The 25,450-nt window shown below is 48.7% G+C and overlaps 1 protein-coding gene across 1 annotated transcript; it reads right to left on the minus strand.

Moving 5' to 3' along the window:
- Window positions 1-1,143: 1,143 nt before the first annotated feature.
- On the minus strand, window positions 1,144-24,907 carry MPL (MPL proto-oncogene, thrombopoietin receptor). The gene is made up of 11 exons (XM_074220859.1): window positions 24,826-24,907; window positions 21,870-22,059; window positions 21,324-21,520; window positions 15,984-16,390; window positions 15,341-15,494; window positions 15,026-15,155; window positions 11,341-12,196; window positions 10,989-11,148; window positions 10,780-10,873; window positions 2,357-2,447; window positions 1,144-2,278 (listed from the first exon to the last, which is right to left on the minus strand). The coding sequence occupies exons 1-11, from the start codon at window positions 24,905-24,907 to the stop codon at window positions 1,922-1,924; spliced, it is 2,718 nt and encodes a 905-aa protein (XP_074076960.1). The 3' UTR covers window positions 1,144-1,921.
- Window positions 24,908-25,450: the final 543 nt, after the last annotated feature.

Below are 25,450 nucleotides of genomic sequence, written 5' to 3' on the forward strand. Positions count from 1 at the left end.
AAAAATCTAGGAGGGGAAGACCCTCAGGGGAGGCTGAGCTGACGTGGGCATGGAGGTACAAAGAGGAGGGGGGGGCGGGGGCTGAGAGGTGAGGACTCAAGAGGTAGAGTGTGGGGTAGAGGGGCACTGAGAATAATGAAAAGGGCCTAAGAGATGGGGTGGGAAGCAAGCAAGCACAGAAATAGAAATTTGAGGTCACAAAACCCACCTTCAGCACCTGCCTCAGCTCTTGAAAGGCCTCCAGGTGGGAGGCAGGCTCTAGCTCAGAGGAAGGAATCACTTGCTCATAATGAATACAGGGAATGACCAACTCTCTGTTGTCAGTCAAGTGATTAGGATTCTGGCACTCTTTAAAGTTGGCAAAAGATTAAAAAACAACCATCCAACCTGCCCAGGAGGCCAAGGGAACCATGCCAGGTATCTTCAGAAAGAAACTGATATTCTGCCTGGCCTTAGAGGGCAGAATCAAAAGGAATGAAGCTGCAAGTAGGCCACCTGAGGAAGCCTGCTTGGAGTTCTCTCCAGGCTGCCCTGGGAGGAGGTGGGTTCCCCTCTTTGGAGGGTTTCCACCAGAGGGTGAAGGGCAGCTGACTGAAGGCCTCTTAAGACAGGTTCTGAGAGATATGGCAGAAACATGGAGATCAAAGAGTTCTTTAGACCTCAGAAATTAAAGGATTCTTCTCTTTCTCTTCTTTCTGGCATTTAAGGCTCTCTACCATCTGGCTCTACCCAAGACATTAATCCTTGAGCATGTGCTGGGGGCAACTCTGAGGCCTTGGGTGAGCCTGGCACATCAATTCATTGTTCTCCTATCCACTCTCCCCCACAAATTCCAGTATTCTTCAATTTGGTACAGACCCCTTAAGAATCCTGAGGCCTGGCCTAAATCCTCCTTTTGACACTCAATGGACATCTCTGAAGCTTAGTTTGTTCCTCTGTGAAATTGGAGTGGGGGGAGGGGAGGATAGAGCCTGAACTGAGAAATAAGCAAGTTGTAGAGTGTTCCACATGTCAGGTTATCAGGCCTGGGGTCCTAAAGAGCCCTAGCCCTCACAGTTCAGCCCTCTTGACTCTGAGGCTGTCCCTGTGTCCCAGGCCCTGTGCTGGGCCAGGAATAGATGTTCAGAAGCAAAAGGGCCTAGCTTCTCCAAGGTCACACAGGACTGAAAGTTAGCTGGGTCTTCTCATCTCCAGGTGGTGGATGGCCCTACAAAGAGGGCTTATAGCTCTTCCCAACCCCCAGGTGGAGTGGAGAAAGGCAGTGCCTCTTTCTAGAGAAAAACCTCACCTGCTTTTCTGGGCCTTTGCTCAATGCTCTGGTCATTGCTCAATGACCCCTGCTGTGAGGCCAGGCTGAGGGGGACTGGCAGGTCCCCTTTTCCCTGTGACAATGGGTAAGGGTCTGATCATTCCTCAGCTTTGTCCCCAGCATATGAAACTCAATTAGTCATTCAAGAAAACCTTTATTGAGAAGCAATGGAAGAGAAGAAGAGGCCTGTCCAGTCCCCAGGGTTCCAACTAGATAGGGAATGAGCCACATGAGGCATGGATGCAAGAAGCAGAGGATACGTGGCTGGTTCATTAAGAGGTTTGTCCTTAGAACAGACCCAAGGCTCTAGTCCTTAGGGTAGGCCACTCTGGGGAGCAATGGTTGCTGAGACAAAGCCCAGGCCAGGGACCCTGCAGGTGGCCTTGTTCATCATCCCTATTTGGGAAGTGGTGTTAGGGCTGGACACCAGGGAGGCGGGGGGGGGGGGGGGGGGGGGGGGGGCAGTGTGCAACAGCTGGGCTCTATGGGACTTAGTTTGGGAGACCTTCCTGGGAGGGTGAACAGCAGAGGATGGAAGGTTGTTCCAAAGATGGGGATGCGGTTAGGCTTGTGACCTACCCTGTGAAATAGACCCCCAGGAGGTTGAGAGGGTCAGTAAGCTGAGCTGGAGCTCACCTGGGAAAGCAGTGGAGTGAAGGGGGTCACCGGAAGGCATTCATGCCCTGGGATTCTAGGGAAAGGTACTTTGTCCAAGGGTTGATGGCCGTGACTGGAGAGTGGGGGAGGCTGGGACAAATGAGGTAGGTAGGAGTAGTTGTCAATATGGGTTGTGGGATCAAGTTCAGAATCTGAAGGGGTCGGGGCCAAGGGTGGGGACCAGGGCCCCAAATGGTCAGCTTGCAGCAATACTGGGTAGTCCAACTGAGACTGGCCATCCACAGATGCAGAAAGGATCTCCAAGAGGCTTGGTTCCTCCTCTTCGTCTACTCCTGAGCCTGAGGCCTTGGGCTAGAAGAGATGGGATCAGGGACCATGAGGAAAGAAGCAGATCCGATGAGGAATCTAAGGAGACAGGGTTTCACTCACCTGGTTCATGGAGGCTGGGGGCTCAGTGAGAAAGCCCCCAAGGACCCGATGTAGGTCAGGAAGTGGAGGCCAGAGGGTCTGCCACAAGGCCCTGCATGCGGAGGAAGGAGCCATGAGATGGGTATTACTGGCAATGGGGAGGGGGTAGCAGGGAGCACCCAGGAACCTGCGCTCTAGGATTCAGGCTCCTACAACAAGGTGCAAGTTTGGTCTTGGTGTACTCATTTCAGGCTTCAGAAGTTGCTCCTCTAGTATGTTCCAAGAACAAGGTGTCCTGCCCCTCCCCTGTCCATTGACCTGGCACCCAGTGTCTTCTCTTAAGACCTCTCACAGCTTGACATAGGGCAGAGCAGGGTAGGATGAGTTAGGGCCTGCCCATGAGCATCCCCTGGGATGATGGTAGAACCAGGCTCTAACCCCAGCCTATAGGGCCATCGCTTTTGGGAACTCTCTCATCAATCTAGAATTGCCCCCTCAAGTCTGCCCCAGAAGGAAGGACTCACTTTGGTCTCCTGTCTCTCTTCCAACTGGCCTCAAGACAAGAGACTAAACTCTTCTAAACTTCAGCCATGGACCTTGTCCAAGGCTTTCTGATCTAGCCCAAGAAATCCTAACCTCATCTAAAGCAGCTGAGTCCCCAGGGCAATGGCAAAGTAGCCGATCCTCCAGGGATTCCCATGTCTCAGATCCTCGTCTTATCTGTTTCTGACCACTATAGAAAGAAACTGTCCCCCAGTAGGACCCGCACTGCTAGCATCCCTGGAGAACAGTGGCCAAAGGAAGTGAAGGGGCAGTTTAGCTCTCTCCTCTCAAAAACCAGGAACCAGATTGCTGTTTCTCCTGACATCCAGGCCCAAACAGTCCTCTTGGTCGCTGCTCTCACTACTCCTGGATCTAGCCTCTGGGGCCACTTTCAATCTCCCCCCCCCACAATAGTTTTGAAGTCAGGGACCTCATTCCTGGAGACTCTCCTGTTTCTTTGATGGGTCCTTGCTCAGTCATTCCTGAAGATACCTTCTGGCTTCTCACTTTTTTAAACTGGGGCCACCAGAACCAAACAAGATCTGACTGGAGCTCCTGACTTCTGAAAGCTGGGGTCCAACTCTCATTCCTTTAATTGGCAGCCACATCCCTGATAACACTCATACCTCTCCTCTCAAAACCTTTTGGCTTCATACTCGTCTGCCTGTGGTCTCCCCCATTAAAACCTGGTGCTGGCTCTGCCCTTGTATTTCTAGCCCTCAGCATAGTGCCTGCATACAGCAGGCATTTACTAGATGCTTAGGTTCAAACATCAGTGGTGGTGGTCTGCCTATTGGTGATCTGCATAATCAAATGTTTTGCTGTAGGTTCTCCTTTTTGATCCTCAGAACAACCTGGATAGAGGCTATTAGGAGTCTCCTTTTGCAGTACACAATAGAGGTATGGGGGTGGTTTGACTTGCCTAGGAAGGGTCTGAATATTTGGCCCCTTGACACAGTGAGGCCTCTGTGACAGTTCTGGATCTGTCTAAGTCTGACTCTTCCTCACCCTGTCCTTAGGACCCCCAGTAGAGGGTCCAGTTCTCCCTCCTACCTCTCATTCCAGCAGCACCAGGCCAAGGGCTTACCCTGGCTCTCTGACACCTGGCGGTACCATCTCTGGTCTACTCTACATGTTGTCACCTTCCTTGTTGGCAGACCTCCTGGTTGTACTCTTCTTGGAATCCCTGGTCACTAGCAGAGACTGGCACAGAGTTCACACATGAGAAATATTTGTTGACTGATGACACCCTTCATGGATTTTAAAAAAAAGGTCAGCCTAGGTCTCCAGGGCCGGTCTCCAGGGCCTTTATCACACGATGCTCTTAGCAGGATGACACCAAACTATTACCAACAACTTTTTGAAGCTGTTCAATTGGTGAATCCCTTTGTTATCCATTATTAAGCCCCTCTCCCTTTTATCATCTAGTTCACATTTCTCCATCGTTCCTGATCATTAGCCTTTCTAGGATCTAGGACAATGCTACCGCTACCAATTCAGTGACAGACCCTGAGGACTCCTATTAAATACTGCCTACTGTGCTTGGAGAGAACACAAGTGGAGAGGGGGACCTTGGGCCTCCCCTGCTGCAATTCAAAAGAGAAAGGAAGATGGGAGAAGGGGAACAGATGGTTAAGAAGAAGGTACTTGAGGATGAGCTGTGGATTCACTGGTCCTAACTTAAGCCTCCTGACCTTGATGAAAAGCCCCCAATAAGGGCAGACCAGGGTCCTAGAGATTTGTGAGCCTAATTATAGTTAAAGAGAAAAGGGGAGAACAATCCTGAAACCCAGCCCAGCTGGGTCCTGTAGGGACATGCAGTTCCAACAAAAGAGGACCTTGCCTTGAAATCTACTCCCAGCATGGGATAGCTGGATGACCTTGGGCTAGTCACTTCCCCCTTCTGGCCCTCAGCTGCTCTATTTTTAAGATAACGGGCTTGGAGTAGCTGCACTAGTCCCTTCTGTGGCTGAATCTATGATTCTATGACCAGTATTTGGTGTAAATCATGAAAACAACCAGGTCATATTTCAGGCAGGCCAAATTAAAAGATGAGATATGGGTCACGGCATGGGGGTGAGGTGTGCTGTTCTGTACCAAATCACCTAATAGGTGAGTTAATGGGTTTTAAAAAGCCCTTCCTAAAATGGACAACAGGAGGAATATATGAGAAGGAAACAACCAGCACAAAAAGGCAGCATTGCTATGACATTAAAACAATAATGATGTAATTAAATGATACAAACATGGTCCAAATATAGGACATGATGCCAGAGGGGCTGAATCTTATAAAATATGAGGGGAAATAAAAGGAAAAAGCAAAGTTGCATCAGCCTTTTGTGGATGGCAAACAACTCTGAAGAGCAGAAGTGTTACAATGATCAGAGTGGAGTATCTTTTAGCAGTGCAGATTGTGGTCTGCAATCATCAATGCATTCCTGTTATCACAACAAAACCATTCGTTAGACAAAAGCTTCAAGTATATTTAAGGCAGGGAAAGAAAATGAAGTGGATACTGAAGAGACTTTACTGTGCTTGGCTAATAGCTTTAAAAATTGAGTTCAAAAGTAAAGACTGACAGATTGCTTTCTGTGGGGGGTGGGGGAGGGAAGTAAGATGGGGGAAATTGTAAAACTGAAATAATATCTTTAATAAAAATTAATTTAAAAAAATTGAGTTCAAATGTACAAACTCTAGCAAATTGCTTATTGTTTCAAGGAGGGAGAGGGAAAATTTGGAACTCGAAGTGTTAAAAAATTGTCTTTACATGTATCTGGGGAAAATAAAATTATTTTTAAAAAGAGTTCAATTGAATAATATTAAAATTTTTTTTAAAAGATGAGGATGTGGTAGCAAAATATCCTGATGTTTTGAAGAAGAAAATTGAAGAGAGTGGATACACTGATCAACACATTTTTCAGTTGGATAAAACAGGCTTCTTCTAGGAAAGGATACCTTCCAGAACTTTCATTTCTAAGAAAGCAAAAAACTTTACCTGAATTTGACTAGCACTTTTGTTGGGAGATAATTCAGAAAAGGAGTATTTATCAATATTGAAACCATCCCATTTTGAGAGGTGGCAACCACTGATTTCGTGACTGAAGTTATTTCCAAAGACTGGTTTTTCAAGTTCATTTTAACCTAACTGTTAAGAAATATTGCAAGGACAGTAAAGGCATTATTGATTTTAGAAAATGTTCCAGGCCACCAAGCTACACTTGTTTCATTATGTGAGAATGTGAGCATGCAAATTCATGAGATGTGGATAAAATTCTGCGTACCGATTTCTCATGAAGATTTAAAGAGAGCACTACAGTTTGTGTTGATAAAATATTTTAAATGACATTTTCAACATCAGTAGAGGCTTATCTACATAATTTGGGTTGGCTTACCTATATCTACAGGTAAATTTAGTAATTGTAATTTCTTTAAATTTTGCTTTCTATAACTATATTTATACTTTGTAATAAACCTTTATCAGAAAAAATATTTTTTCTTATTCTTTGCTATTGTGTTACAATAATAAATTTAGTTTTTTTTATTCTATTTTCAATGGGCTTTATTTTTCATCAGGTTATCATATTTAGGGGCAACTAGGTAGCACAGTGGATAGAATGGCAGGCCTAGAGTCAGATATGAGTTCAAATTTGACCTTACCCACTTACGAAGGGAGTCACTTAACCCTGCTTCCTCATCTGTAAAATGAGTTGGAGAAAGAAATGGCAAGCCACTCCAGTGTCTTTGCCAAGAAAACCCCTTGGGGTCACACAAAGATTCAGATAAGTTGAAAAACACCAACAAAAGCCAGATTTTACATAGAATGATAATTTCAAATAGTGAGAATTCAATAATGGGATTAATTATTTGCACTAATTGGGATTTAGCCTTAGTTCCTAGGACAAAATGTCCAAGAAAAGAGACAATAATAAAGCCCATGGTTAGAGATGTCTACACAAATCCATATAGAAAATATCATATATGTGAAATAAGCAGGGAAAATGAGAGGTTTAATTATAAGGAAGCCAACCTCCTAAGGGGGTCCCTGTAACTCGGCATAAATTGTAGAAGGATGTAGAGAGGTACTGTGCCCCAAAGATCTACTCTAGTGAGGAAATCCAGGAAGTTTAAGGGAGAAGCATGGGAGTACAGCACATGGGTGAAGGAATGAAGCTGTGAAGGGTAAGAAGAGAATGGGGGGTGGTGCCCTTAGCACTAGAGGGAGGAAACAGACTGGCCTGATAGCATGGAGGCAGGACAGAGGCATGTGCAGCTGGGTTTCCTGAAGGCCCATCAAACTCAGCATGGTCTGAACAGGAGGCATCCTTCTCTTTTCCCTTTTCTGTCTAGGGCACCCCCCCCCCCCCATTACCTCCCTAGTGTCATCCTTCACGACTCCTCAGCCCAGATGACATGGAGCATCTTTTGGATCCAACCCTCTGCTCTAATGGCACAGCTGCCACCCTTTTCACCAAATTTATGGCAAGGCCTTCCCTGATGGCCTCCCTGATCCATCCATCACCCAGCTGCTAAACTTTAGCTCTGACTCCTTCACTCTTACTAAAACTCCAAAGGCCCTCTTTTGCTTCTGGGATAAAGAGCAAAGTCCTCCTCTGGTTAGCTTTGAAAACCTTCCTCACACTATAGTCTGGTTACCTTGGCCTTCCTCACACCTGACACTCCATTTTCCATCTTGTGGCCTTTGCCCTGGCTGTGCCCCATGCCTAGTATGCCCTCCTTCCTCCTCTCTACCTCTTAGTGTTGCTATTTTCCTTCAAAGTTCAGCTAAAGCACTTTATCCTTTCCAAATCTGAGCACCTAATTACTAATGCGGGGTGTTTGTCCTCACAGTATTGTTTTTAAAATAAAAATGAAATACAGGGGCGGCTAGGTGGCATAGGGGATAACGCACTGGGGTACCTGGATTCAAATCCGGTCTCAGACACTTAATAATGACCTAGCTGTGTGGCCTTGGGCACGCCACTTAACCCCGTTTGCCTTGCAAAAAAACCTTAAAAAAAAATGAAATACAGTGATCAAAATAAAAACAACAAAACAAGTCCCCAGTCTCCTACCTCCAAACTAAGACTTCCAGGGCTACCATGTCTTCCTCCAAAAGTACTTTGTGTTTGAGTGTTACTTTTTGCAAGCACACAGCAGATGTCTAATAAATGCTGCTGAATGCTTGAGAGGGGCTGTGATTTCTCTCTGCTAACAGCAAGGCAACTACTAAACTTAAACATCATTGAATGATGTCTCTTTGTTCCAGAGGTGGTAGATATGAGGAGGGAGTCACCTGGCCCGGCCCTGACCAAAGGCTGACCCCTCATCTGATAGTTCAGAGATGGTGTGAGATGTCCCTCTGGACAAAAGGACAACAGATCTCAAAGCATCTGAAGAAAAGAAGGGCAGGTCTCAAGGGCCAAGATGGGTTTAGGGAAAGTCTCTTCTAAACAATCTAGTACAATTTGGTTTATGAGACAACCCCTGGGGCCAAGCATCCTGTTAAGTGCAGTCCCTGTCCTTCTGGGCTCAGAGGCTTAGGGGAAAGGGGTGAGAGGAGGAGCATGAGAGGAATAAGGAAAGGAATCCTGCAGGATCCAAGGGATTCTAGGAAGTGAAGGGGAAGCGGATGAGCATTCCAGAACATGCAAAAAGAAAGCAGAGGGGGCTGAGGAGGAGATTAGCTGCAGTCTGTCATGGTCAGACCTGAGTTTAGTAAGATAATTTTGGTGGAGAAAAGTACTGGAATTCAGGGGGTCCAAATTGAACAATCTGGGCAAGAAGGCTTGAATGGTAACTGCTGGCCCAAATGGCCTACTACCAAACTGGCTCCCACCCACCTTTCTGTCTTCATTTCATATTACTCCCTGTCCACCTTCCCTATTTGGTGAAATGAAGCTGCTCTTTATTCATCCTACTCACCACCCCAACTTCAGTGGAGTGGACTATCTAGATCTTTCCTCAGCATTTGCTTACTTGGGCAAACAACCAGCATCCCCTGGAGACTGCACTGTCCTAAGCCTGAGGCCTTACAGCAGACATTTGTAAACACATTTGTTGCTCTGAGAAGGACAGAATGCTCTGGCAGCTACAACTGCCCCAGATTCCTTCCCAGATTTAGGGCCTGAGACAAGGCAGAGGGGACCACAGAGAGGCCAGGGAGACCAATGGGACTGTTGGCTGTAAACCACAGCCTAGTAAGCTGGACTGATTCCAGCCATCTCTGTCCTCTAAGAGATTCCATTCTAATGGAGGAGAGAGCTGGCCTCAGATCTTGTGTGGATATCCATCAGCTCTGGCTCCAGGCAAAACAGTTGACAGCTGGGGCACCCCAGTCAGCTCTAGGTCTAAGCTCCGTAATGGTGGAGGAAGTTCCTGTTCAGGACAATGACCTTACAGACCCAGTCCAATTCAGGTCGCCCTTTCCTTTCTCACCCAACTGGCCTCCATCTTCTCCCCACCCCTCAGCTTCTTCTTGGGTGTAGGCTTTCCCATTAAACCTTCCGCTCTTTAAGAACAGAAACTCTTCTTGAAAGTATCTGTTTAGGGGCGGCTAGGTGACGCAGTGGATAAAGCACTGGCACTGGAGTCAGGAGTACCTGGGTTCAAATCCGGTCTCAGACACTTAATCATTACCTAGCTGTGTGGCCACTTAACCCCATTTGCCTTGCAAAAACCTAAAAAAAAAAATTAAAAAAAAAGTATCTGTTCCCCCAATATTTAGCACAATGTAGAAGCCTAATAAATGTGTCTGACTCCCTAACTCAATATCCATGATATACAAAGTAGATACCAGGGAAGGTTTAGAAAGGCCTTCTGAAAGTGATGTTTGAGCTGAATTTGAAAGAGGAGAGAGATGAGGAGGTATGAGAGACAACCTGGGCAAAGGTACAATTAGGAACTGGTAGCTTGGGCCTTGGATGGGAGAGGTCTTCAAATGCTCAACAGAGGGGACTGAGCTGACTTGGAGCTGGGGTGATCAGACCTGGATTTTGGGAGATCCCTTTGGAATCTGCTCAGAGGAAGGGGTGGTGTGGGCAGTAAGCTCAGCAAGTAGGCAATAGTCCAGGTCTAAGTTAATGAGGATGGTAGCGTCCTCAAAGGAGAAAAGGGGAGAGTGGCCTGGATGGGGGTGTGGGGGGCAAGAGAATGAGAGGTTGAAGATGCGAACCAAGACTGAGAAGATGCTGGTGTCCTGCACAATAGTAAGGAAATTGAGAAGAGAGGATAGTTTGGGAGGAAAGATAATGAGTTCTGCACAGGATATACCTATGAGACTTTCAAGTGACAGCACTGCGTAGGAGAGACAGCAAGGAAGACCAGGTGGTGGATCCTTCAAATGCCATCACCAAAGTAGCCCGTGTTGAAACCACGACCCTAAAGAGTCATTCTAACTATCTAGAATATAGGTCTTGTTCTGGAACCTTTAAAAGGGTTGTTAAATGGATGTCACAGACCTTCCTGGATAAAATACTTAGAATTACAAAGGAAGTCCATTCTATAAAAGCACTTATGGAGACATCCAAAATAGCACAAAACCCAAGTTCACAGACTTCAAGTTAATCCAGGGTCACCGGGCACTCCTTACTCAACAAACATCGGTGGCTCCCTGCTGTCTCCAGATAACGAGCTAGTCCCTCGAGGGCGTTCGAGGCGCTTCGCCCCTGGTTTTCCCTGCCTTTCAAAGGCCATGGCACTGCCTGGTAGGCGCTGCCTCCTCCCCTGGCCCCTTCTAGCCTCCCAGGCTGCCCCGGCCTCAGCTCACAAGGGCCGGCCTCTTCCCAAGGGCTCCTCCCACTGCTACTATGTATCCATTTGTATCCATCTGTATCCAGCAGTGTCCGGGTGGGGGAGGGAAGAGTGGCCAGGCATGCGCACACGCCCGAGGGCAGGGCCTGTACCTGAACCGCGCGGGGAAGAGGCGCCGCAACACGAGGCCCAGGAGGCCGCCGAAGCTCAGCGTCAGCACCGCGCTCGTCACCGCGGAGACCCAGCCTGGCGGGGGGTCCGGGGCGCGGAGGTCACAACTCCGCCCCCTCCCCCACTGCGCAGCCGCATTCCCCGGCTCCAGCCCCCGAGCCCCGCCCCGAGCCCCGCCCCGGCCCCTCACCGCTCTCGGGCGCCAGCTCCACGAGCGCAGGCGCAGACCAGGCGCTCCAAGGCCCGTGATAGGTGGGGCCGTCAGGCCGCGCGCGCAGCTGCAGTCGGTACTGGGCCCCGGGTCGCAGCTCCAGCGTTTCTCCCAGCGCCCCCCGCGGAGGCTCCAGCACCTGCAGGGACCCGCGCGGAGGGGGCGGGAGCAGAGGCCTTCTGTGGCCTCTGACTGGTCCGTGCGCCCGCTCGTCCGGGCGGGGGCGGACTAAGGACCGGCTTCTCTGCCCCCCCCCCCCCCGCCCTCCCTCACAGGCCCCGCCCCGCCGTGGCCACGCCTCGGCGGGCGGGGAAGGGGCCGGCGCCCTCACCTGCCAGCGCCCGGCCTTCTGCCCCTTGTAGCGGAGCTGGTAGTGGGTCCTGCCTGGCAGCCCGGGCGGGGGGGGGCTCCAGGTCAGCTTGAGCTGCCCGCTGGGCCCGGCCACCCACCGCAGCTCCGGAGCCTCAGTGAGAACTGGAGGGGCAGAGGAGGGGGCGCTCAGAGCCCGGGGCGGGGCAGGGGTGGGGTGGGGCGGGGCGGGGCAGGGGCGCTCAGGGCTGGGGCGGGGCTGGGGCGGGGCAGGGGCAGGGCAGGGGCGCTCAGGGCTGGGGCGGGGCAGGGGCAGGGCAGGGGCGGAGGAGTTGGTGCTCAGGGCTGGGGCGGGGCAGGGGCGGGGTGGGGCGGAGAGCTGGTGCTCAGAGCCCGGGGCGGGGCGGGGCTCACCGATCTGGCGCGTCCAGAAGGGTCCGCCCAGGTACTGCCGGGCACCGCCCCGCGCGCCGCCCGCCTCCACCAGGACATGGACCGCGCTGTCGTTTTGGGCCTGGAAGCCGCAGAGGGTCGCCGAGGCTCCCGGCCCGGGCTCCATCTTCTCGCAGGGCTCCCAGGCCGGGCCCCTGCGGACAAGCGCCCGCCCCCACGCGGAGACTGAGGGCGCAGCACACGCCCAGTGCCCACATGTGCATGCGCTGCCGGGCCGCGTAGACGCTGCCCCTGCATAGACCGCGCGAAGCCGACCCTTGCCGCCTCGCAGGGCCGGGCCAGCCCGGCTCCCGGGGCCACGCTCAGTGCGCTTCCCCCCACCTCCAGGAGCTAGCGGGGCGACCGCTGTCCCCTTCGCCCCTTTCTGGCTTTGGACATTTCCCTCTCTCCCCGCACTCAGGGATGCAGTGGCTCCGGCCTGCTTGCTGTCCCGTGAAGGAGACTCTCCAGCCCCCATCGCCATGCCTTCCCCTGCTACTGAGATGGTGTCCCCTCTCCTACCCCGATCTCTACTTGCTGGCTCCTTTTAAGACACCTCCAATCCCACCCTTCTTTCCTGGAGTCCTCCCCTCTCTGATGACCCGTCCGCTACCCTGCGCCTCTTTGGGGATGTGCCTAGCTGCTTGCACATAGTCCCCCGCTTTGAGGATGAGCTCTCCAAATGCACTGCCCTTGCCCTGTCTCACATGTCAGGCAGGCTTAGGAGGTCTCTCTCTCTCTCTCTCTCTCTCTCTCTCTCTCTCTCTCTCTGTCTCTCTCTCCTCTGAGAATGGAGGCAGAGCTCCCCCCCATCTCCAGATGACCACATCTCATCCTTTTGGACCTCTGTGCAGCTTTTGGACTATCTTGTTGGCCCATCATTGTTTGGTTTCCCCAGTAGACCCTAAGTGGGCAGGGACTGCTTTGGACCTTCCCTTTGTATCTTCAGTGCTTAAAACGGATTGCCTGGCACATTAGGAAGTGTGACTTGACTTAATTTGATCCAAGAACAGAGAAACTTGGGGTTCCCTTGGGCTGAAGTCAAACAGACCTGCTCAGGGTCAAATGTCTGTTTCATATAAGGGCTTTTCATATTGAGGACTTTTTTCTCTATCATCTTTCCTAACAAATCCAAAGTCCCTGGACCAGCAGTGTCTCCCAGACTACTGGTCGGTCCCACTTCCAGCTCAATACCTTAGCCATCATCCATGATCTCAACTTTAGTGGCAAAAAGCCGTTCTGCCCCTACTGCCACCAGATCTGACTGAAGAACAAATATAGCAAGGCATTCTGGGAATTGAGACAGGAGTTGGCAGGTGGGTTAAACCATAGCCACCACCTTGACCACCACTTTCCCTCAGAGTCTGGAGGTATACAGTTCAGAACTTGATACCATGAGCCCAGCAGCAACCCACACCCCTTCCCAACTTCTAGTCTCGCTTCCAGTCCTGTCTCCATAGCTAGAGATGACCATTGCCTGCAGAGTCTGCCTTCCCAGAAGCCATAAGCACTATAAAGCTCGGAAAGTGAAAAGTTCTTTCCCCAAAAGTCCTTGGAACAAATGGCTCAATGCCAGAAAGAGATAAGGGTTTAATGATGGAAATTACCATAAAGGAGATGCATTACCATCAGCCTTGCTGCTGTACTCTTAGGACTCATTCGCCTCAGCTGACTTGAAGCTGAAACCTCCTAGATGTATTGTCTCCTATTAGCACAGTAAGAGCAGGGACTAGCTCATTTTTCTATTTGTACTTAACAGCACTTTGCTCATAGTGAGCATTTCATGAATGACTTTTCATTCCCTAAATTAATTCCCTTGGGGGACATCACCATCTCTAGCCAGACTGACTGTAGCACCAGCCCCAGGCTGTGCTTTTGTCTCACATTTAGTCTTACTGCCTATTGGATATTCAAATGGGATATCTCAAAGACATCCCAAACTTGCTATGTTCCAAACAGAATTCATTCCCTGTCCCCCCAGACTCTTCCCACTTCTACACTTCCCTATTACTGTTACAGGCACCACCATTTCCCAAGTTATCCAGCAGGTTCACAAATTATGTTAGAGCTCTGTACTTGGAATCAAGAAGACCTGAATTCAAATCCTGAATGACCTTAGCAAGTCACAACCTGTCTCAGTTTGCTCATCTGTAAAAGGGAGGGTAATAACACTCCCCCATGATGATTAGGATTAAATAATATAAAACCGTATAAATATGAACCATTGATAGTACTATTGTTAGCTATTATCATTATTATTATCCATGTCTTTTCCCTTTTTCTCATCTCACATATCCAAGCCTTGACCAGATCTTGTTTCCAGCCCATCAACATCTCACTGTCCACTTCTTACCTCTCACATGATCATCAGCCTAATTGGCTCTCATCCCCCTTTTCAGGATGATTGCCACAGCTTCCTATTTTATCTCCCTAGCTTAAGACTCTCTCTTTCTAATCTATCCTCCACTGCCAAAGTGACTTTCCTAAAGAGTCAGCTCCCTGTTGCCTCTAGGATAAATAAAAAGTCCTTGATTTGGCAATCAAAAACTCTTCACATTTGAACCCCTTCCTGCCTTTCCAGTCTTTTGACATCAACTCCCCTCCATGCACTCGATGATGCAGCTCTACCTGCCTGCTTTGGGGTTCTTCAAATGAGTCTTTGAGCCTTTGCACCAGCTGCTTGAATACTCTTTCCCTTCATCTGCTTCTTAGTGTAAGATCCAGCATTTCCTGGTCCTGCTCCTCAGCCCTCCCAGGGCCTTTTCCTCTCAGATTATTCTTTCTTTTGTATGTAGTTGTGTACTTGCCTTCCACTAGATTGGGAGTTTTTTTTGAGGGCAGGGAGCATGCTCTTTATATCCCCAAACCCTCCTGGCCCACCATCCCTGTTCAATCAATGCTCATTATTAATTTTTTGGTTTGTTTTTTTGCAAGGCAAAGGGAGTTAAGTGACTTTCCCAAGGTCACACAGCTAGGTATTTATTAAGTGTCTGAGACTGGATTTGAATTCAGGTCCTCCTGACTCCAGGGCCAGTGCTTTATTCACTGTACCACCTAGCCGCCCCATACATAGACTTTAGTTGCCCCAATGCTTGTTATTGATTGACCTTGCAGAGGAATGGTAGCCAGAGTTTGACTTTGGTTTAGATAAGGATGGTAAAGGAGAGGGAGAGTTGATTCCACACCTTTCTTCATTGGTGCAGCTGTGACCCTTGACCTAGGTCTCTCCTTACCCCAGACCCCCAGTCCTACTGACTCACCCCCTACCTACTCACCTGGCCCTAGGGCAGCTGCCAGCTTTCCAGTGGTAGAAGTAGCCTTGAGAGGTGGTGGGATGGTCAGGTACTTGCCATTGGCATCTGATGTTTTCCAGGTCCTTAGTGAAGCACTGCAGCCCAATCTCCCCTAGGCCAAGAGAGGAAGACTAGATTGGGCCCCATATAAATATCCCTTCTGCCTTCCCTCCAGCCCCCCCAAATTTCTCCTGCATTTTGTGTGTGTGTGAGGGGCAGGGAGAGGGGGTGAATTCTGCTTTTCTCCCCATATCTATTCCTCTACACAATCAATCTGCCCTCCTCCAGGTGACTCACTTGCATCCCGTGGCAGGGTCACAGTCACAGGAGATGACCAGGGGCCCCAGAAACCCTTGAGGGAGATCCCATCAGGCTTGCTCCGAAGCTGGAGCCAATATGAGGTCCCAGGTTGAAATCCTGAGATGATACAGCTTCCACCAATTAGTAGGGACTGAAAAGGAGGGATCATTGAATCTGAGATTCAGAGATGGGTGGTACTTAAGGGTTCCTCTATTCTACCTCCATGTACTCTACTCCACCCACCATATCCCTATCGTAACCTTTGTTTGGATACCTACACTAATGGGTAGCTTATTACCATCTAGAAGAAGGCTATGTATGTGGTTCTTTTCCCAAGACCAGCCTCCTAGGGATATAAAACCTCACTGGAGTGGGGCGGGGGCTATATTGGGTTCCTGAGGGACTGATTCAGTGATGAATCTATGGCTCATCCATAATGAACTTGGTCTCAAAGTATCCCTGAGAAAGCTGATATTCCTGGGTCATGTGAGACCTCGATCTTCAAATACTGAATATATCTTGGGGAGGAAGGGGATAACTTTCAAGACAGGGCATTAGGGAGTTCCATGGCCATTTCTGTGTATAACCAAAGTGTTTTGGTCTACGATGGGAGAAGATGGGGCCAGAGAAAGCTGGGTACTTCTCTGGTGGCCCCAGGCGGCCCTGGTCCATCCCACGGTGGCACTGTATGTCTCTTGATGGCTGGTCCCTGGTTCATGTATCCTTTTCTGGAAGGTCCCTTGATGGTGGGGTATTGCTGTGTAGACTGGTTCCCTAGAAGCTGAGCTGCAGTCAGGTCAGACCTAGGGGTTGCAGTGGCCTGGTGTGGCTGGCTGTGGGGCCATTTCATGAAGGGACAGCACATGGGAGCTTGGAGCAGTGCTGTGACTGTGGCCTGAACAGACTTGCTGGGTTCCGATGGGCCATATTGGAGTTCATGCTGCATGAAGTCACTAATTTCTGAGGGTGATACCTCCCATGTGACTTGCAACTCCCCAGTCTGACCAGAAGTTACTGCAGTGATGCTCCTAGGTGGGGCAGGCAGGCCTGGGGGAAGAGGACCCACCACCTCAGTACTTCCTTAATCACTCCAAATGCTCCCCAACTACCATCTCAAGAACTCCCCAAATCATACTACTACATAATCCCTTCAAGGGGAATGAAGATGGACAGGACTGTAAGTACAAAGCTAGAGTGAGTATCCACAACTAAGAAGTAGCCTAGTGTTCTGTCAATCTAAAGAGCTTTTATTGCAAAGGAGGGGAAAGGGAGAAAATTGCCCTAGAATCTCCAACAAGCCAGACAGCAGAGTGAGTAGCTACAATGCAGGAAGGAAAAAAGCAGTTTAGACACCCAAAGATTCACAAGAGACAACATCCAGGAAGGAGGCTGGTAGAAAAACATGATCTTGGATGTCTACACAGAAGAAGGTAAAGGTAACAGATGGGATGAACTAATAATCCTAAAGTTTAGGAAACCTAAAGACAAGAAAGTTGTTGGGATAAAATCCACAATAGGAATATGACATGGGGCAAGAGTTAGGATGGAATTGAATAACAAGAAGAAAAGTTCTTGGGAGGAAATCCAGGAATCAGAGGAGGAAAGCATGAGGGAAGATGAGAGGAAACAGAAATTGAAGAGAAATTTTCATTAGACTACAGACCACCTACTTAGAAGCAGGAAAGAGATGATGGGTTTGGAAAAGATATCATATGACCAGAATAGAAGCACATGACATGAAATTATATAATGGGAGGTTTCACTCTATGCTGGGGAATCTCTGTCTCTTCAAAAAACAGAAGTTAATAATTTTTTTGAAGGGGGGGGGAGGTAATTGGGTCCAGGGTCATACAACTAGAAAAGCCAATAACTTCTTGATGAATTACTGATAATTTCCTCTTTCAAAAGATAAAGGCATTGACAAGAGGAAAGCCTGGGTGTGAGTTTTATCAGTGGAGAGGAACTTGGTTAGGGGCTAGAAATAATGGGAAAAGAACAGAAAAGTCACCAATGCCTCTTGGAGTTTGTGATAAAGAAGAGAACATCTGGGCATAACCATAGATATGGGGAAAGCATATTTGAAATGGTTCAGGGAAAGGGTAGGCAGGGTCCTATAGACGCAAATCCTAATGCAGCCCCAGGAATGGTTGGAAACTCTAATGAATAAAATTCTGAAGACCCAAAAGGAAATAATAGTAATGAGGTAGAAAAGTGGAAGATGTCTAAAGAGACTATAGTGAATGTAAGGGAAACATCAACCAACATCAATTTTGAAAAGATAAATATGGAACATGAAAGTAAGGAAAGTAACAATGAATAAAATAGGATTGAGATGGCCCTATGAGAACCATATCAGAAGAACGAAAGCTCAAAATAAACTGAAACTGGCAAGGAAGAGAACAAAATAATTTGAGGTATCAGAATTTTAATTTGCTTGGTTTCATTAGATTTTTTGATTTGCTTGGATTCATTTGCTCTTTCATATGATTTTTGTCTGTTGGGAAAGAGAAAATAATCAGAGAAGAGATGGAAGGGTTGATGATAAATGACAACCAAGAAAGTTGAGCTGCTCGTGTCTTGTTTTGCTTCTGTTCTTTCTGCCAAGGATGATGACCTTTGCATTGGAAAGAACAGAACAAAAGCAGCCAAGAGGGAGTTGATGTGGAAGAGAATGAAAAAGATGGTGAGAGCACTGGGCTGCCCTGAGGTTCAAGTCCCTTGGGTGCAACAAAAGGTTAACCTTTTGAGGGCAGGGACTTTGTGTTTTGCCTTTGCATCCTAGATAGCTGGTACATTAATCTTAATAAATGTTTATTGAATTGGATTGAATGGATTACCAAGTCTCTGGTAGTGATACTTGAAAGATGTCAAATGGGACAAATTATGCATTATGATTTTTGAAAAAGTATTTTTATGTATCTTCTTTTACAACATGGCTAATATGAAAAGATGTTTTGCATGACTTCATATATATATATATATATAAAAGAATCAATATATTCTTGCCTTCTCAAGGGGCAAGGAAGAGAAGATGATCATTTCAAACTCAAGATTTTAAAAAATCAATATAAAGTGTTTTTTTAATGTAATTGAGAAACAATTAAATAAAATCATATATTTTAAAGAAAAAAGAAAAAAGAAAGCAAATGGATTCCTACTTCAATTTGACTTCAATTCCTGGCAAAATTCTAATGAATTATTAAGAGGTGACTACTAGAAAAGGAAGCAGTAATTCCAAATGACCACCCTGGCTTCCTAAAGAATAGGTCCTGTTTGGGGGCAGCTAGGTGGTGCAGTGGATAGAGCACTGGCCTGGAGTCAAGAGGACCTGAGTTCAAATGTGACCTCAGACACTTAATAATTACCTAGCTGTGTGGCTTTGGGCAAGTCACTTAACCCTGTTGCCTTGCAAAAAAACCTAAAAAAAAAGAATAGGTCCTGCTAAACTAAACTTACTTTCTCTCTTGATTGAGTTGCTTGACTAATGGGTTCAAGAAGTAGCATACATGCTATTTATCTAGATTTCAACTAAGTATTCGATAACGTTATCTCATGCTATTCTTTGGGGAAAGGATGAGCTGTGGAAATAGAGAAGAGTACATTTAGCTCAACTAGGAACTGGCGAAATAGTCAGATTCTAAGAGCTGTGACTGATGGTTCAGTGGCATCTTGGCAAGAGGTTTCCAATGGAAGGGTCCTAAGATGTGCTTTACCTTTTTTAGTACTAGCTTCATGGGAACAGATGGCAGGTTTATCAATGTTGCACTGTCTGGAAATCTGGGAGAGTGAGCTGACACATAGTCTAAGGCATGGGGAACAACACTGTGCACTGAAATTGCTTTAGACTTGCAGTCAGAAAGACCTGGGTTCAAATTCAACTCCCAGCATTTATTAGAAGTGTTATGCTCAGCAAATTACTGACTCCCTCTCAGCCTCAGCTATACCCTCCTAACAGGATAATGATGGTGCTGCTGCTGCTGCTGATGATAACAAGGTAGCATATATCTAGTGATAACTGAAAAGTCTGACACAGGATTTGAATGTAAGTCTTCCTCATTCCAGATCCAGCAGGTTCTATGGGATATGATATACATATATATGCATTTATAATACATATACAAATACACATATATGTGTATGTATTCTGCAGACCAAAAAGTTCTATCTAAATATGTCAGAAATGATAAGACAATGAAGATGATGATGATGATGAAGGAAATGGAGGAGGAAAGAGAAAGAAGGAAGAGGAAAGGAGAAGAAAGGAGGAGGAGGAGGAGGAGAAGGAGAAGGAGGAGGAGGAGGAGGAGGAGAAGGAGGAGAAGGAGGAGGAGAAGAAGAAGAAGAAGAAAGGAGGAGGAAGAGGAGGAGGAGGAAAGTCAGGAACCCAAAAATCTAAACAGGCTAGATGGATGAGCTAGGTGACTCAGTGGACCTAAATTCAACTGGACCTGGAATGAGTAAGAACTGGGTACAAATCCCATCTCCACATTAGAAGCATGACCCTGATTAAGAAAATTGCTTAATTCCTCTTATCCTAACCTCAGCAGTACCCTTCAGTAGAGGGTTTTTGAGGCATTTCATGGGATGATTATGTAAACTCCATTGTAAATCTAAAATTGTTATCTGAATATCAGATTACCATAATCATTGTTATTAATCATTATTACTACTGACAAGAACCCAAAAGACCTAAGGGGTAACTAGGAAATTTAGTAGCTAGAGAACTAGAGGAAGTCTCCAATTCATTTCCTTCCTTAGACACTACTAGCTATCTGTCCCATCTTCACTTCAAGTGCCCTTAGTGACTTCACTTTCATCTACCCCAGTTTCCTCATCTATAAAATGAGATTACAATGACACCCGTTTTCTCAGGTTGATATAAGTATCAAATGAGATGATGTTTCTTAAAGCATTCAAGAAACTCTAAAGTTCCACCCACATGCTAATAAGAGCATTATGTTTGGTCACATCTAATAAGATGCAATCCAGTTGGCATAAATGTGGTCTTGCAATAATAAGAGAGTGCAGAAAATCAATTTCACAAACATAAGAGGAGCCCAGAAGCAGAGGGCTGGGCTTCCAAGGCCATCCATATTTTGTCTAGCCCAGGCCTGAGCATGTTGGGATGTTGCAACCCTTTTCCCTGGAGTGTGGAAGCCAGAAAAATGGATGGGCAGCACTGGGAGAGGTTGACAGTCCTTCTGTCCTCTGTCTTGCTCAGACCACACCTGGAAGTTTGTGGTCTGGTCTGGGTGACAAAGTTTAAGAAGTATGTTGACAAGTGACTAAAGGAACCTCCAATGTTTGTCTGGAGATGAGAAGATTCTGGAGGGTTATGAGAGCGGCCTTCAAGTCTCTGAAGGACATGCCATATGTTCTGCTCCAATAACCCCAGGGGGAGAGAGTGAAAGGGGGGGGTTGTAAAAGATAAGTTTAGAATGAATGTCAGAAAAAAAACTAAAAACTTCCTAACAGAACAGGTCCCAAATGGAAATGGGCCATCTTAGGCGATAATGGGCTCCCCCTTCTCGGAGGTCATTAAGCACAGATTGGCTGGCCTCTACCTGGCTATGTTGGGAGGGCAGTTTTGGATGTGATTTGGACTGTTGCTTTTGAGGTCCCTTTCAGCTTTTAAATTCTATGATTCTGAATGAGGAGGGAGGGAGATGTGAGGACAGAGGACAGGACTGGTGGGGAGGGTGGAAGGACAGGGTGTGAGAGATGGGACTATGGGAAGGGAGGAATGACAGGTGTTAGGAGAGAAGACAAGACTGTGGAGAGGAAGGAGGGACAGGGCTGTGAGGAGAGAGGACAGGCCTCTGGAGAGAGGGGACAGAGCTGTGGGGAAGGAGGAGGGACAGAGCTGGAGGAGAGGACAGGATCGTGGGCAGGGGAAGGGACAGGGCTGCCAGCGGAGAGGAGCCTGGGGAGGAGGAGGGCTGCGCGGAGGTGCCCGCCCTCCTCAGAGTCAGCGCCTCACCCACGTTTTCCAAGCTGAGCACTCGCTGGGTCCGGTTCCGATCCCTGGCAGGGTCCCATACCCACAAGGTCAGCTTGGCAAAGAGGCGCACGCCGTCTGCAGGCTGGATTTGACAGACGTGGCGGAGGCCTCGGGTGGGCAGCTTCTGGATGCTCAGTGGGCACACCTGGGGCTCCTCCCTGCGGGCCGGGCACGATCTAAGGGACCCCAGAGGCCCCCGTGCCCTCCCGGCGTGGGAGCTGCCAGAGGAGAGCGTGCTGCCATCCTGCGACGCCCCCACCCCTCCACCCCGTTGCCTTACTCCCTGTCACCTCTTTTTCCGACGCCCCCCACCCCGCCTCCACCCGGGCTATAGTGCTGGACCCCCCAGACTCTGGGGATCAGTTTGGGAAGGACGGAAAGGGCGGAGGAGAGCGGAGGGGGGCCACTTGGAGGAAGACCTGTGCCCCTGCCCTGCCCCCTCCCGCCTCCCCACTTCTTTCTCCCACCCCCCAGTCCCAGCCGGTGGGTGAGGCTGGCACTAATCTCTGCGTGGAAAGCACGCACCCGGGGTAGGCGAAGAAAAGTTGGTAGGGCCCTGGGTCTTGCTGGCCCCCCTCCTCTTCTTCCTCAGCCCAGGCCTCCTCTTCCTCCTCCTCCTCCTCCTCTTCTACCTCGTCCCAGAAGCACGTGAGGTCCTCAAACTGCCTGGAGAAGCAGCGCAGGGGCTCGGGCTCAGCCGCCAGGAGCAAGGCATCTGGGTAGGAGCCAAAAGCAAGGCCGGGCCATCAGGGGTCACCGGGCCCTGCGAGAGGCACAGGCTGGCTGCATCCTGAGCTGGTCACCAATCCACCCTCCCATCCTCAGCTTCCCGGTCCTCCAGCTATTAGGGTGCCCCGGAGAAGAGAGACCTGGGTCACTGGGGGGGGGGGGGGAACAGGCCGCACAGGGAGCTCTCTACAGGGGCCAGAGAGCAGGAAGGCTCCCAGCAGTCTCCCAGCACCTGAAGGAGACTGATGAGCCAGGAGCTGAGCCCTCCAAACTCAAGGCAGCGCCGCAGCTCACCCTGTCACTGAGGCAGAGCCTAAGGTGGCCTCTGGCCTTTGGGTAAAGTTCCTTTCTAAAAGAGGGAGTCCAGGGGGCAGCTAGGTAGCACAGTGGATAGAGCACCAGCCCTGGAGTCAGGAGGACCTGGGTTCACATTTGATCACAGACACTTAATAATGAATCTAGCTATTTGACCTTGGGCCCAGTTCTTGCACAAACCAAAATTTAAAAAAAAGAGGGGGAGAGGTAGGGAAAGGCCAGGATCTACAGGAGATCCACTTGAAGGACCTGGGCAGGCTGGGGGAGGAGAAGAGTCTGGGGTGTAAGGAAGGGGGGGGTGCTGCTTCTTCTACACAGCTGTTTTCATATTCTCTCCCTGAACATTGGGAACTCCACTATCCTTTTGCTTTCTTTGTATTCCATAAACTTAGCACATTGCCTGAATACAGGAGGGGCTTAATAAATGTTGATCTAGTGGGCAGAGCCAGAATTCAGTCTGGAGCAGAGCTGGCCCTGAGTCCTTGGCTCTGGGGAGAGAATTACAACACTGATTCTGTATTGAACTCTCGCTGATGTTCCTGGACCATGAGGACAGCCAAGTCAGAGGCCAGAATGAGAAGGACCAGGTGGGAGAGGTGCACCAGGGTCAGCCAAAATAATAGTTCTCTTCCCTCCATTGAATCAGGTCACTTCTTTGTTAACAAAACCAAAAACCCTCAGTGCTGTTGTTCTATCCTATGTGACTCTTTGTGACTCAATGGGCCATACATAGCACATCAAATATCTGTGGGGTTTTCTTGGCAAGGATACTGGAGTGATTCGGCATTGCCTTTTCCAGTGGATTAAGGCAGAGAGGGTTATGTGCCTTGCCCAAGGTCAGAAAGCTAGTAAGTGGCTGAGGCTGAATTTGAACTCAGGTCCTCCTGAATCCAACTCTCTATGCACTCAACTACCTGGCTGCCTCAAAAGAAAGTGCCTGCAGGTCTTGGATCATCCCAGGATTTGAATCACCAATGAGATAAGGCCAGAGAACTACTAAGCTGCCCAAAGAACTGCTGGACCAAAGCCAGGTCCCTATCATTTCCCCAATATTCAAATTCCCCCTGTCTGGCCTTCAAGGCCTTTCTACTTCCTAGTTTTATCTCTTATCACTCCTGTCCCTGAATAAAATATTCCTATGAAAATTTGTCCCTTCACACTTTAATAATAATAGGGATACAGAAGTGATTTTCATTTTCTGAGGAACTCCCACATGAAGAGATTCTCTTTACTAGTACAGCATAGCACCCTCTCTGCCACTTCTAGCCTTAGAGAGTCTAAGATGTTACATTTCTTGCTCATGGTCATACCATCAATAGGTGTCAGAGTTTGTTGACCTCAAGGCCAGCTCTCCAGCCACCAAGTGCCACTGTTGTCTCTAAAGTTCACCCTGAAAGGTAGGCAGTGCAAACATGATTGTCCCCATTTTACAGTTAAGGAAACTGAGGTTTGAGAGAAGTATCTGAGAGGCACAGTAGAATAACAGAGTTGCCAGTTGGATGGGAAAGACCTGAGTTCAAGTCACCCATCTGACGCCTACTGGCTGTGAGACCCAGATGAGTAGTCTAGGCAGCTGTGGGTTCTCCTTTTTCTGAGACATTGGCCCCCATGGCCTGGCAGGGGAAAAATACATCAGGAGCAACCTTTGTCTTAGTGTGGCAGGTATTAAATCATGGCATGTGTCATGGATGGTAGAATACTCCCATCCATCGCCGGGCAGAAAAGGTGAGAGGGTGCCAGCCTGCTTTGGTAGGGGCAGGCCTCCAGACTTAGGAAATTCAAGGTCTGGCTCTCATCCTATCCTGAGAGTCCTGCTCTCATCTCTCTCTGGCGCACCCTACTCCTGAGGCCTAGGGAGGATCGTTTTCCTTTCCCTTTCTCCTGCCAAATTATAGACCAATTCAAAAGTCATTTCCGGCAGGAGATCGCTCCCATCTCTCCATCTCTGGTCAGTCCCAGCTTCCCAGGACACTTGTTCCTATGTTAGTCCTTTTCTGAAGAAATGAATGTGCAATTATGTGTTGTATGGCTGGAGCCTTTGGGTCTCCCCCAGTGCTGTGCACACAGTAGGTCCTTGATCATTGCTCCATTTCTGATTGGATCATCCTAACCTCCATCAACAAAGTCGCCATCCCCAGCACAGTCAGTGTTCCAGATCTCTCCTCTCCCTCTCCCCAGACTTCCTCTCCCCTTCACCCTGCCCTCCTTCCCCATATCTCCCCCCATCCCCCTCTCATTTTTCTCCCTCCTTATTCTCTGTCCTTATATTCTTCTTCCCTCCTCTTCCTCTCCCTTCTCCCTTGCCCCTTATGTCCTTCTGCCTCTCCCCTATCGCCTTCATCTTCTCCCTTTATTCCTCCCATACCTTATGATGCCAGGGCTCTGGGGGAGGGTTTTTTTTGGGGGGGGTCACAAGACCTCTGCTCTGCCCCCTTACCTTCACTGCTGACATGGGTGGTAGCCCAGCTGGGCAAGAGGAGGAGGCAGCAGGTGAGTAGGATCAACAGCCAGGCTGGCATCCCTTTGGGCATGTGGGCCGTGCGACCCTGGTCCTCCCCTCAGGAAGCTGGGCCCCAGCTCTCTCTCTCTACCCCAGGCCCACAGGTTCCTGTCAGATATGGCCCTACGTCCTGTCCCTTTCCCTTTCCTAGCCCCAGCCTCAGCTCTGGGCAGCCCAGGGGCCGGAGAGGAACTGATCCCTGACCACACTGGGGCCCCAGGCTTGGGGTCTGGGAGGAGGAAGTCTGGGGACCTGTGAGGGAAGGTGGGGTGGATTTGGAGAGGAAGGGGGTGGGCACCAGGATGGCCTGGTTCTTTGTCCCCCCCCCTTCATCCACCACCCTATAGCAGTCCTAGAGAGGCTGCCTCCTGCTCACAGTGGACCAGGGAGGGCCAAATTAGCATCTCTCCTTGCTCATTTTGCCCCAAACTCCCAGGGATAATTACTATTAGTAATAATCATAGCTAACATATAGTAACCATCATGTGTCAAATACTTTTACAACTGTTATATTATTTGATCCTCACAATAACTCATGGAGAGAGGTGCTATTATTATTATC

Source organism: Macrotis lagotis, chromosome 2 (genome assembly GCF_037893015.1).
Source record: "Macrotis lagotis isolate mMagLag1 chromosome 2, bilby.v1.9.chrom.fasta, whole genome shotgun sequence".
Classification (NCBI taxonomy): domain Eukaryota; kingdom Metazoa; phylum Chordata; class Mammalia; order Peramelemorphia; family Peramelidae; genus Macrotis; species Macrotis lagotis.